Below are 15000 nucleotides of genomic sequence, written 5' to 3' on the forward strand. Positions count from 1 at the left end.
ATTGTTTAAAAAAAAGAAGTGAAAATCCAGATAAATTAATACATTTAAAATATGTAAAAGAGAAAAATATGTTATCATCTTATGGTTTAATATTTGTTTTTTTATATTTTGGATTAAATAATCTTGTTTTATCTAATGCTTGGTTCTTATCAAAAACCATACCATTTTTTTCAGTATTCTATATGTTAGGTTCTTATTTTTATAAAGATATACAAAAATATTTAAATAAAGATAAAAATTTAATGATTCTACAAAATCATAAAAATAAATTATTAGCTGAAGATATTATATATAAACAATTAAAATTATTTTCAAAAGATACACAATGTATTCAATATTTAATTAACTTTAAAAAATATTCTAATATCTTATTAAACAAATATATACACACATATTTAAATATACAAAAAAAGAAAGTTGTTGATACCTTAGAAAAAAAATTAAAAGAAATATATATTAATGAACAGAATTATAAAAATTCTCTACAAAATATTTTAATAAATGAAATTATTAAAAAATTATATCAAAATATTAAAACAGATAAAAAATTTGCAGATTCTATTTTAAATGATAGTATTAATAATATAAAAAATATAAATAAAAATGATACTTTAATAAATTATATTAAATCACAATTACAAGACATACAAAAAATGGATCATAAGAATCATATTGTTCAAAATATTCTACAACAATATGAAAATCAAAAACAACAATATTTATCACAATATTTTATAAATACACAGGAATTAAATCAAATTAAACATTTTATTCATAAATCAAAACTTGATCTTAATAATTTAAATCATAATGAATATAATGATCTTATACATTTATTTAATAAAATCAATAATAAATTCGGATTCTATGTAAATCATGATACTATTCCAACATTAACGTCATCACACTCAGAATATCAACCTTTTATTCAACAAATAAATAAACTTATAGAAAATACCAATAAAGCATTTCAACACAAAAATATACTTGCCTTCTTAAAGGAGTTCCAAAATATTTAAATTCAATATATTAATAAATTTATATATATATATATATAAAGGACACAATATAAGTGTCTCTATATTTTTCTACCCTATAATGACAACATGTTATGCACATCTTACAAATGGGTATATTACAAATATGTTTTTTTTAAAAAATATCATATATATATATATTTATATATTTATATATTTTTTTTTATTTTTATTTTTATTTTTAAGAAACAAATGAGATACATAAAAATTAAATTAAAAAAAAAAAATAAATAAAAATAATTTCCTATTTGACATTTAAAATAAAAAATATCACCAAAAGGATACACATGAATATATATAAAAATATGTAAAAATATATGTAAATATATATAAATATATATTTTTTTATATATATATATTTTTTTATATATATATTTTTATATATATATGTAAACTTAAAACTTTGAAGTTCATATATATCTTATTAATATACAAATGGGAAGGTGTGTATACACGTAAAAAATAACACTACAAACACATAAACATATATAAATAAATAAATATATATATATATATATATATATATATATATTTGTAAAACAAAAAAGGATATATTAAAACATATCATTAATTTTATATATATTTTAAATGAATATGTTATCCTTAAGAGGTGTTTATATTATGTGTTTAAATTTTTTTTTTTTTTTGAAAATTCCCTTCCCATAAAATATAATCATATATATATATATATATATATATATATATGTGTGGTATTATTAAATTCTTTTGGACTATCATATATATATTATGACAACTTATCATATTATTATTACATGTTCTTTTTCTTTTTTTTTAATTTTTTAATATATATTATTTAATTTTTGGGGTTCCTTTTTTATTTTTATAATACTTTTGTATCTTCTTCTTAATATATTCATATATCTTTTTAAAGGAGTGTTTGAATATTTGATATAGGGTTATTATTATTTGTATTAAGACGTTAACAATTAATATTATGTAGTTGTGAAATATAATTGTAGCAATAAAAATTGTAAAAATAAATAAGACTACAGTTGAAAATACTGGAAATATATGTGCATAATTATATCTGTAAATCCATAAGAGAGAAACAAACATTATAAGACTTAATCGAGCCAAAGACGTATTGATATTTTTACCGTCAAAGGTATCTATACATGGTAAGATAAAAAAAAAAAAAATAAAATAAAAATAAAATTAAACAAGTATTTAAAGGTAAAGGGGAATATAATATATATATATATATATATATATATATATATATATATATATATATATGTGTGTTTATATGTGTGTATATTTTTTTTTTTTTTTTTTTTTTATGTCCTTTTATATTTTTAAGATATATATATAATTTCCAACTCACCATTTCTTGAAGATGAAAAACTTTCTGTGATTTTTACATGTATCGTTATTGCTACACTTTCTTTGGTTGTTGTATTTATATTTGTATTCATAATATCATTTAGCATTTTTTTTGTAGAATATCTTTTTTTATTTTCATTAAATATATTTGTAATTTTATTGTTCATTAAAATATCCTGAGTATAAAAATTTAAGTAGTCCTCTAGTTTTTTTTTGTCATCTAATATTTTGCCCATATAAATAAATCGCACATTTAAGCCTTAGAAAAAAATAAAATAAATAAATAATATATGTATCACATAAAATAATAATATATACATCAAATAAAATCTTATACACACTTAATAATATACATATAACGTACCTTTGCTTGTATCTTCTTGAAATAATTTATTTTTTATATTCCTTACATAATCACTACAATTTATTTCCGCTTCTTTATATATATATAAAAAAAAAAAAAAAAAAAAAAAAAAAAAAAAAAAAAAAAAAAACATATGTAAATGAATATATATATATATATATATATATATATATATGTATATATTTGTATGTTTTTATTTTATTTTATTTTATTTTATTTGGCTTACCCAAATTTTGAGGTATGCCCCTTGGACGTAACACAATAAACTTGATACTTTGTAAAACCATCTTATTATATAAATATATAAATATATATATATATATAAATATATTTATTTATATATATTTCTTTTTTGTTTTTAATATTCTGGTTATTTATATATTTTGATAAATTATTTTGTAAGAAATTTTGTATGTGTAGTATAATGTTGTATATAGCTCATAAATAAATAAATAAATAATATATATATATATTTATTCGAATAAAGAACTTGTCGATGTGCTAACTTTTTCAATATAAAAACATAAATAGGAAATACAATATGTTATATATATATATATATATTATATGTATTATTTAATTTTATTTATTTTTTTGTTTAATAACCCTGAACCATTTCCCTACAGGTTTTGACAATGAATATTCTTTTTACATGTAGAACAACAAATAAAATAATATAATATAATATATATATATTTATATTTATATGTATATATATTTTTTTTTTTCTATAAAATAAAATTGTATATACATATATGTTATATTGTCAATATAAAGAATATCTTCTTATAACATACAATTTTTATATGTAGGAAGGTATTTCATTTTTTCCTTTTTTTTTTTTAACATGAAAAAAAATATATATATTTAATTATTTTTGTAATTATTTTTTTATATAAATATTATTTTATAAAACAAAAAAATACAATACATATATATATATTTTTTTTTTAATATTTATTTTATTTTTATTTTATTATATATTTTTTCCTTTATCCCTCATTTGATGTTGAAAATTATATTTTATTTTGTAAATATTATTATATATATATACTTGTGATGGAAAAAAAAAAAAAATAATAAATTTACAAATAAAATGTGTAATTATAATATATTTCTTTAAATTATTAAAAAAATATATATGTATATATAAATAAATAATCATAAATATATAAATAAAGGAAGATATATATTTACGTGTATTTTATTCACATATATATTATACATATATATATATATATATAAACGTTCAATATATATTTCTAGTTATGTTCTTCTCTTTTTAGTAAAAAAAAAAAAAAAAATTTTCAAGTCCTCACCACAAACACATTTTTGCATATAATTAATTTAATATATTATATATATATATTTTTTATTTTATTTTATTTTATTTTATTTTTTTTTTTTTTTTTTTTTTTTTTTTTTTTTTGTGACCACGCCGTTATTAAAATATTGTACATATCAAAATTATTGAAATTTTTTAAACATAAAAATATATATCTATATAAAATAAATATTATATATATATATATATATATATGTATATATTTATTTATTTATATGTATATATTTTTTTTAAAATGATATTTATTGTTTAGATTTTATATTTTTTATTATGACAAAATATGTTTGTATGTAAAAAATGTTCGAGGTACGTTATTAAGAAGATTTTCCACACGTTTGTAGGTGACGACAAATATAAATTTCTGTTTTTAAAAAATGGAGGAGATGCTTATAAGAATATCTTTCTCTTTCATAAAGGATATATAAGTACAAATGTAAGAAGTGAAAAAAAAGAAAGAACAAAAAAAAAAAAAAATGATGTAGATATAAAAAAAGTGTTTGTGGGTACTTCCAGTGAGTCAAATATACAAGATGAAAATAAAACAAAAGGAAATGATAATAACAACATGGAAATATATAATATATGTAATAATAATAATCATATTAGGACTTATAATGAAATAAAAAAATTTACAGATATTAATATTTTTAATAGTAATAATAAATGCTTACCTATCAAAGATAATATAAATAATATGATTAATGATAATTATGATAATGAACAGAAAAAAAAAAAAAAAAAAGAAGAAGAAAAATATATTAATAGTCTGAACGTCAAAAATGATTTATACAATTCGCAATCTAATAATAATATTATTAATAATAATAATAATGACACACTTATTATTGATAAAAACAAATTGGATGAACAAGTCATAAAAGAATTATCTAATTTAATCATTTCTATTAAAAAAATAGATAAAGAAGAAAAAGAGAATATAATAAAATATATAAATACATTAAATAAAAAATATTTAAAAAATATTAATAAGAATATAATTGTATTTTTTGAAAATCTCGATATATATATGTCAGTAAATGGGTTGTTAATATGTGATATAGGTGGGGAAGAAATATTTAATTACATCAATAAAATTACATTATCATCAAATAATATGGATAATATAAAAAAACAAACAAATGTTAATACAGAGAAGAATAATGTAAATACAACTGAAACGTTTTTGAATATAGATGATGTGTCCAAAGAAGACAATATTAATATAAATAATATGTTTAATATAAATTATATAAAGGAAAAAAAAAAAAAAATTTACGGAGATAATATATATCCAATAGTTATGAAATCTGAAGAAAAAGAAGTTGTAACAAAAAAGAATGATTACAATAATATAAACATAAATAATGACAACAATAATAATGATAATAGTAGTAGTAATAATAATAATAATAATAATAGTAGTAGTAGTAGTAGTAATAATAGTAGTAATAATATTTGTGATGATTTTAATATATCCAATTGTAAAATCCATTTAGAAGAAAAAAGGAAAAGTCATCAATCTAATTATTCGAGAATTTCAAATCTTCATTTTGAATCCAATGTAGAAAAAGAAAAAAATATCATCAACTTTAGAAGACAGATGTTAATTGAAAGATCTTCTTATAAAAAAGCCATAGAAGAAGCAGAAGAATTTGTTTCGAATTTACATGATTTAAAAAAAATTACAGAAATTCAAGGACTGTGTAAGATATATTTAAATTGGATTAGTGAATTAGAAAAACGTATTATTTTGTATAAAGAAAAAAATAAAAATAAAAAAAAAAAAAATGTTTTTCCAGATGGTATCGATGATAAATTATTAGCTACAATAACAGTCAAATGGACTATTCAATATACTTTTAATCCTTTAAAAAAAAAATATTCAAATAATGTTACTACACAATCCAAATATTTCGAACACGAATATTCTTATCAATCTTTATTTACACATATAGCCATAAAAATAGGAGAAGAAATAAACAATGAACTCAATTTTCAATTACTAGAAAAAAAAAACCTTCTTTATAATTATATGAAGAAAAATAAAAATAAATCATCCTTTTCTCATTTTCAAAAGTATAGGATAATAAGTCAAATGAAGCAGAAAATTGGGAAGGGCGATCAATTGAGACAACAGAGTGTTCTTGATGGTAAAAAGGGAAGTAGTGTTTGTGATTATGTTGGCATGGATAGGGATGGAATATATAAGAATGGCATATATAAGGATGACATTGATAAGAATGAAACTGATAAGAATGAAACTGATAAGTATGACACTGATAAGTATGACACTGATAAGTATGACACTGATAAGTATGACACTGATAAGAATGACACTGACAAGAATGAAACTGATAAGTATGACATTCATAATGATGACATTGATAAGAATGACACTGATAAGTATGACATTGATAAGAATGACACTGATAAGAATGACACTGATAAGAATGAAACTGATAAGTATGACATTCATAATGATGACATTCATAAGAATAACATTCATATGTGTGATGAATATTACCGACTTATGAATAACCCTACACATATAAAAAACGATGATGATAATTTAATTCAATGGAATTCTGTGAAGAAGGCAACAATAGGAGGACTATTATTAAACATGCTTATTGAGAATGCCAAAATGGATGTTGATATTAATGTAGCAAAAAATGAATTTAAAAATGAATATAAATATTATTTATTTTTACATAAGACAGCCAAAAATAATGCTGATGAATTATATGAAGAATGTAAATATAAAAAAGAATTAAATTATCAAAAATTTTATGAAGATGAATCGAATACATTAAAATTTATTATTCTTGATAAATATAAAAAGACTAATTGTTATGATAATGCTTTTAAAAAAAATAAATCACAAAAAAAAAAAAGTACATATAATTATTCGGCAAATGGTAATAATGGGGACAAATTTTTTATGCCGTCTAAGGAGCATATTGGTGGGAACTCCTATGGTGGCAGCTCATATGGTGGCAGCTCATATGGTGGCAGCTCATATGGTGGCAGCTCATATGGTGGCAGCTCATATGGTGGTAGCTCATATGGTGGCAGCTCCTATGGTGGGGGGGTAAAAAATGTGGAGAAAGAAAAATATGTGGATGAACCTCAAAATGTGGGGGAACCTCTTGATGTTGAAGACCCCCTTAATGTTGAAGACCCCCTTAATGTTGAAGACCCTCTTAATATTAAAGACCCCCTTAATGTTGAAGACCCCCTTAATATTAAAGACCCTCTTAATATTAAAGACCCTCTTAATATTAAAGACCCCCTTAATATTAAAGACCCCCTTAATGTGGATACACCCGACCAACCTCACATTTCAGACAACAAAAAACAAAGTAGCTTTTGCCAGAAACAAAGAGCCAAATTAATGAAAAAAGAAATTATTTTATATAGATCCAAGAGAGATAGAAACAAAATTGAGTTACCTGTATTTATTCATTCATATGTATGGAAAAATAATAATTGGTATGGTGTCATACATATGCGTGAGTGTTGTGCAAATTATTTATTAGATAATGCAATAAATTCTCATATTCCTTTAAATTATTTACCTATGATATGTAAACCAAAGAGGTGGTCAAATAATGAGGGAGGCATGTTATTATTAAAAAATAATTTTATTCGTTGTAATATCAAACCATTATTTAATTTAAATGTTTGTAATTTAAATAGAATAAAAAATATTGTATCAGAAATAGGTAATGTGGGATGGAAAATTAATAAAGAAATTTTGCATTATATAGAATATGCATATATTCATGGTATAACAATAGGAAAAATACCTCTTTATAAAAATTATAGCTTACCAAAAAAATATATTAATTTAAAAGAACAAAATAATGAAGAAATAAAAAAATATTTTTTATTAAAAGAAGAAATTAATAGATTAAATAAATGTTTAATAAGTGAAAGACCTACATTCTTACAAAAATTAGCTGTAGCTAAAACTTTAAAAGATAATGAAATTATCTATTTTCCTCATAATATAGATTTTAGAGGAAGGATGTATCCATTATCACCACATCTACATCATATGAGTGATGATATATGTAGAAGTCTAATCACATTTGCAGAACAAAAAGAAATCGGTCATAAAGGATTATTCTGGTTAAAAATACATCTTGCAAATACATTTGGAAAAGATAAATTAAGCTTTCAAAAAAGAATTCAATGGGTTGATCAAAATATTAATAATATTAAAAAATTAACTCAACAACCATTTGATAATATCGAATTCTGGAATATGGCTGAAAAACCATGGCAAGCATTAGCTGTAGCAATAGATCTCAAAAATGCACTAGAATCTGATAATGTTTTTAAATATAAAAGTAGTATACCAATTCAACAAGATGGTACTTGTAACGGCTTACAACATTATGCAGCCCTAGGAAAAGATAAATACGGTGGACAAGCAGTAAATATAATCCCTTCAGATGAACCTCAAGATATTTATTCCGTAGTTTTAGATATAGTCATAAATAAAATTAAAAATGACTTGCTAAATATATCAAGTGATCATAATAATAATATTATATCCTTCAATATGAATCACAACATAAAAACAAACAATAAATACAACATCAACAACATCAACAATAATAATAATAATAATTATAATAATAATATTTTTTGTAGTAGTTATAGTAGTAGTTGTAGTAGTAATTACTCTGATAGTAATAATAACTCTAATCTTAATAAAAACGAATTAGCTAGCTATTGCTTCAAATTTGATCTTTTAAAAAGAAAAGTCGTTAAACAAACCATTATGACCATATGTTATGGTGTAACATCTATTGGGGCAAAAAATCAAGTCAAAGGGAAAATTCAAACAATGATAGGAAAAGAACTAGATAAAAATACAATTAATAAATTGTCACAATATATTGCTAATTATATATTTGAATCTATAAGTGAAATATTTAAAAGGGCTATGATCATCAAAAAATGGTTTAATAATTTGTCCAAAGTTACTAATGAATTAAATATACCTATCACATGGATATCACCCATAGGATTACCATGTGAGCAACCATACAGATTAGGTAATAGAATTCTAGTCAATACACCTTTACAATCAATTAGTGTTATATCATATAAAAATAGTCAATTACATAAAAACAAACAAAGGTTAGGCTTCCCACCAAATTTTGTTCATTCACTAGATGCATCACATCTCATGATGACAGCAGAAAAAATGGTAATTCAAAATAATTTTAGTTTTGCTGCAGTACATGATTCTTATTGGGCTCATGCATGTAATGTAGATATTATGAATCAATTTATAAGAGAATCATTTATAACATTGTATAATGAACCTATTCTAGAAAATATATATAACAACTTTAGAATCAGGTTGGGTAAATTTGCTACTAAAATACCATCATCCCCTGAACAGGGAGAATTGGATATTTCCCTTGTAAAGGATAGTCTTTACTTTTTTAGCTGAAGAGTATTACCACACAAAAAAATAATATTCAATGGATAAATATGGAGTTAACAGGTATATACATAATATATATAATATATATATTATATATTATATTTTCGTTCCGGTGAAAACCGGTATGTTCCTTTTTCCTTTCTTTCTTTTTTTTTTTTTTTTGTGTTACAATTTTTAAAAAATATTAACTAAAAATTTAACATGTGTATATACCGAATATTTGAAATATTAATTAAAATTAAATAAATAAATAAATATATATATATATATATATATATAATTGTACATATTATATTACATTTACTTTACCCTATTCACTATAGACACAAAATGTTGTATTCCTAATTAAAATGATACACTTATATTTTCATATTATAATTAAATTATTCATTTTTAATTAAGAAAAATTTTAAAATTAAAATAAAAAAAAAAAATAATACATATATATATATTATATATATACATCGAATAGTATAAAAATGTATAAATAAAAAAATTTTGCATCAATTAAAAATAATTGTCTAAAGCAACATCTTTAATTTGAAGCAAACATTTAAATAGGGTACAAAAATATAAAAGGTATTAATTATACATATATTATTATATGCATCACATTATTCAAAAACGTTAAGAATAAATTTACAAGAAAAAAAAAAAAAATAATAATATTATTATAAAATAGGATAAAACATACATATAAATATATAAATATATATATATATATATATATATATATATATATATATATATATATATATATATGTAAAAGTATATAAAAAATAAATCTCATAACTTAAAAATATTGTATTATAATTCTTATACATATTTTCATTTCTTAACGAAATCATTTTTTTTTTTTTTCACATTTATAAATTCCCTTATTTATATAATAATTCATTTATTCTTTTAAACGATCGTGTTTCATTTACACATGAATATTCTGAAACATATATAAGGTTATATATGTATTTATTAAATTTTCCATTCCATTGGAATATGCTTATATTTGATGTTCATAAAAATATCTTATGTTGTTCAGGTAAATATATCATTTTGTTCATAAAAATATATTATGTTGTTCAGGTAAATCTATCATTTTGTTCATAAAAATATATTATTTTGTTCATAAAAATATATCATTTTGTTCATAAAAATATATTATGTTGTTCAGGTAAATCGATCATTTTGTTCATAAATATATATTATATTGTTCATTTATAAATACATGCATATATATATATATATATATTTTTACGTGACTGGTTCAGGTGGTTTTATACACTTTAATTTTTTTTTTTTTACCATGATGGAGTGTTTCCAATAATTGCAAACTCTCTTACAATATATGGATATAACAATCCTTCTTTTTCTGGCTCTGGATGTTTTGACAAGGCTATTGTATAGACAACTTCTCTTATATCATCAATTTTCCCTTCAATAATTTCATCATTTTTATTTTTTAGGCAGTTTATTTGTTGTGTGTGAAAAGTAAATATAAACCAAGGTGAGCTTTCTTCCATTCTTTGTGCTCCTTTAAGTTCATGATTTTTATAAATAAGAACATTTGTATCAAGAAAGACTTTTTTTTTTTTTCTTTCTGTAATGCTTGCATTTAAAGAATTAAAAGCTGATGAACCGCAATGTAACCTTAAGGTTTCTTCATCTCCTATTAGATATGATTCAACAATATGTTTTGAAATAACATATTCAAATAAATACATAAGTTCTGAGAGTTTGAAATTTTTATCAATCATTTTCATTTCTCTTAAAGCTGCAGCTAGTTCGGTTTCACCAAATAATTTCCCTAAAATAGGGTTTTCAAAAAAATTATTTAAAAATGGCATATCTTTTAATTTGCTTCCAAATTTATCCCATGCTGATTCTTGAGCTAAAATAAGTTCATAATTTTGTGAGTTATCATTTTCTGTTTCATTATTTTCTTCCATTATATTTGTGAACCTATGTTTTTTTTTTTTTTTTTTATTTATATTAATTATATTATCACTTTGTTCATTATTATTATCCAATACAGAATTATCATTTTCTTCATCGATATTATTATTATGCTGATTTTCTTTTTCTTTTTCTTTTTTATATCTTTTTATAGCCATATCTTGACGCCATTTATCTAATTTAACAAAGGCGCTATTTTCATCCCACTTTTCTGACAATTCTGTAAATTTATTTGTTGATTTTATGAACACATTTTTCAATGTAATAAAAAATTGAATACATAAATTTTTGCTTAATTTTAAAGCATAATATTTAGTAAAACAATATGTAACAAAATTATTCACATCGTTGTATAATATTTTTACAGCTTCTACATTTTTCTCTTTTATTTTTTGAAAAAAATCTATATTTTCTTCAATTCGTTTTTTTAATCTTATTCTTTTGTCGTCTATCTCTGTTTTTTCTTTAAGTTCTTTTAGAGCTTCTTGGTATTGTTTATTTTCCTTCATGTCTTTTTTAACCTAACCAAAAGAGCGAAAAAATAAAAAAAAAAAATAAATAAATAAATAAGTTGAAGAGATAAATGATAGCATATAACAAAATGGAAATCTCATGGTTTCACATAGATTAAAAAGAAATACATACATACATAATATATATATATATATATATATATATATATATATATATATATCCATATATATAACAATTTTATAACTTTCTTTTTAAACACACCTGCTCTATAACATTCCTCATAAAGGTTGAGAATTTTTTTCTAGTACTTATTAATTGAGTGGGAGTACATAAAGATTGATTGTATACACATGATGTAGAATTCCATTTATTTGTGATATAAATATTTTGTATACATTTTGAAGATATAAATTTATTATATTTTAAATTTTTTTGAAATTTTATATTTATAAATACATTATTAAATATGTTTTTCTTCATTCTATATTTTAGCTAATAAAATTATGAGCTTCACTTATAATTACCCTTTGAACCTCTCTCTTTTTTTTTTTTTTTTTTTTTATCAATATGTTATTATTATTTTATTTTATAACAACATAATATGATATAAAATATTAATTGTACTATTAAATATATATATATATATATATATATATATATATTATATATATGTATTTATAGTTTGATGTTTTTCAATATAATATTTTAATTTATTATATGACATCTATTTTATAAAAAAGGAGCATATATTTATTATATACATTTTTTCTTTTCTTTTTTTTTTTTTTTTTTTATGGCGAAAAAATATATGTAATAAATTAATGATCAAAATAGTTATATTATATTTATTATGATATATATGAATATTATTTATATTTAAGCAAAAAAAAAAAAAAAAAAAAAAAACACAATAAAATAAATGTATATATTTATAAATATAATTCTATATTTAAATATTTATTATTTTATTTATGATTTGTAGAACCTCTTCTATGCTTACATTTCACATGATGCTATGTTATAAATATATATATATATTATATATATATGTATTATTATTAAGGAACATTTTTATTTTATTAAGCCCTTATTCATTATTCCAGTTCATATATATATAATAGTATATATATATATAATTTATTTTTATATATTTTTATTTTATATTGATTATTATTCATTCATTATTATGTAGAAAATTTTTTTTTCTTTTTATTATATATATATATATATATATGTATATATTTATTTATTTATAAAACAATATAATTTAAAAATAACATTTTTATATTTTTAATGTTAAAAAAAATTTGGGTGTTGCTAAGAATCAAACAAACAGGATATATGAAATATGACCAAAGGATTTATATATGAAGGTGAATTTTTTATAATATTGATGAAAATAAAATATATATATATATATATATATATATATATATATATATAATATATATTATATTTATTTATTTTCTTTGCTTTATTTCATTATCTTTAAGTATAAAACCAGGTTAAATTTAAAAATTATATAATTCATATCATACAGTTTGTAAAAAGGTTTAAAAAATATATTATATATATATATATATATATATATATATTTTTTTTTTTTTTTTTTTTATGTACAGTTAAGTATTTTCCTTTAAAGGGGAAATTTTGTTATACATACAAAATATAAGTCAACAAATTTTGTATTGTTTTTTTTTTAAAAAAAAAAAAAAAAAAAGTTACACAAAAATAAATTAAAATAAATTAAAATAAATTAAAATAATATAATATGGTTTAAAAAAAAAAATTTGAATTGTTAAAATGATCAAATAAAAAAGGACATTAATAATAAAGAAAAAATTATATCTACATATATATATATATATATATATATATATATATATATGTGTAAATTATTTTTATTTATTAGTTAGCATATAATATTAATACAATAATGTGATGTATATATAAACATATATTCATGACAATGGTTAAAAAAAAAAAAAAAAAAAAAAAAATACACATAAAAAAATATATTTATATATATATATGTACATTTACATATTATGGGTATATTATTTGAAATAAATTTATAAGTATTTTTTTTTGTATTTTTTTAATGTAAGACAAAAAATAGTATTTAAAAAAAAAAAAAAATTTATCTTTTTGATAGTTTTCTTCCTCTTCCTTTAGCACCTTTAGACATTCCTTTATCTCTATGTGCAAAGCTTTTATCTTTTGATATTTTTTTTGGTGTTGTATCTTCAACTAATAAAGAATCTAAGGGTAAGCTATCTGATAGAATAAAATATCTTATATTATTACCTCTTATGGTTACATGTTCTAATGATAAAAATTGTTTCGTATTTACATTATATTCAGCAATATTTTTATTTTTTATAACAACCTTCACATTTTTCATATGGGTATTCATTTTTATATCTACAGCTGTTATTATACCAGTTATTAAAGTTCCATTTTTTAGTTCTATAGTTACATTTTCGTTTGTTAATTTCATCAAAAAATGTACTAGTTTCATTGTTAATAAATAAATATAAATATATATATATATTATCAAGTGGTATATTATAAATACGTCTGGGTTGTAATAAAAAATGATACAATAAATATATTATTTTTAAATATATTTTTTTATATGATTATACTTTTATGATATATTATAAAAAAAAAATAATATGTATTCATAAATATTCCAATTTCACATTTACAAATATTTTTTTACTTTTTCTTTATCCTTTATCTTGTTAATATGGTTTAAATGAAACAATTTTTTTTTTTTTTTTTTTTTCATTTATTTTGTGCTTTTCCTATATTTTATGTGGTAATAATTATATAATATGATATTTATTAAAAAGTATCAGTTACTGTTTTTTTTATTTAAGTTTTTTATTATTTTATATATTATATATATATTATGTATTATATATTTTTATTTTAAAGCTCAATAAACATCATCAAAAGGGATTATATAAATATATATATATATATATGTATATTTTTTATTGTTCCTTTT

General features: G+C 19.4%; 5 protein-coding genes across 5 annotated transcripts in view; 2 read left to right on the top strand and 3 right to left on the bottom strand.

Moving 5' to 3' along the window:
- PADL01_1123400 (vacuolar membrane protein-related, putative) overlaps positions 1–1019 on the top strand; it is a gene marked incomplete at both ends in the record, with an annotated part of 1491 nt that extends 472 nt beyond the window's left edge. Inside the window, one exon of the mRNA XM_028682700.1 lies at positions 1–1019. This exon is cut by the window's left edge and continues 472 nt beyond it. Coding sequence (XP_028538952.1) covers positions 1–1019 — 1019 coding nt within the window.
- Positions 1020–1847: 828 nt separating this feature from the next.
- PADL01_1123500 (conserved Plasmodium protein, unknown function) lies at positions 1848–3032 on the bottom strand (the record flags this gene model as incomplete). The annotated part of the gene is made up of 4 exons (XM_028682701.1): positions 1848–2167; positions 2383–2640; positions 2746–2817; positions 2972–3032. 4 exons carry the CDS (start codon positions 3030–3032, stop codon positions 1848–1850), a joined length of 711 nt encoding a protein of 236 aa, XP_028538953.1.
- Positions 3033–4370: 1338 nt separating this feature from the next.
- On the top strand, positions 4371–9563 carry PADL01_1123600 (DNA-directed RNA polymerase; the record flags this gene model as incomplete). The annotated part of the gene is made up of 1 exon (XM_028682702.1): positions 4371–9563. One exon carries the CDS (start codon positions 4371–4373, stop codon positions 9561–9563), a length of 5193 nt encoding a protein of 1730 aa, XP_028538954.1.
- A 1292-nt stretch (positions 9564–10855) lies between these two features.
- Positions 10856–12464, bottom strand: PADL01_1123700 (mitochondrial import inner membrane translocase subunit TIM44, putative; the record flags this gene model as incomplete). The annotated part of the gene is made up of 2 exons (XM_028682704.1): positions 10856–12031; positions 12246–12464. The coding sequence occupies 2 exons, from the start codon at positions 12462–12464 to the stop codon at positions 10856–10858; spliced, it is 1395 nt and encodes a 464-aa protein (XP_028538955.1).
- A 1660-nt stretch (positions 12465–14124) lies between these two features.
- PADL01_1123800 (small nuclear ribonucleoprotein Sm D1, putative) lies at positions 14125–14505 on the bottom strand (the record flags this gene model as incomplete). Its single annotated transcript, XM_028682705.1, has 1 exon — positions 14125–14505. The coding sequence occupies one exon, from the start codon at positions 14503–14505 to the stop codon at positions 14125–14127; it is 381 nt and encodes a 126-aa protein (XP_028538956.1).
- Positions 14506–15000: the final 495 nt, after the last annotated feature.

The sequence above is a fragment of the Plasmodium sp. gorilla clade G2 genome (assembly GCF_900097015.1).
Source record: "Plasmodium sp. gorilla clade G2 genome assembly, chromosome: 11".
NCBI classification, from domain to species: Eukaryota; Apicomplexa; class Aconoidasida; order Haemosporida; family Plasmodiidae; genus Plasmodium; species Plasmodium adleri (nom. inval.).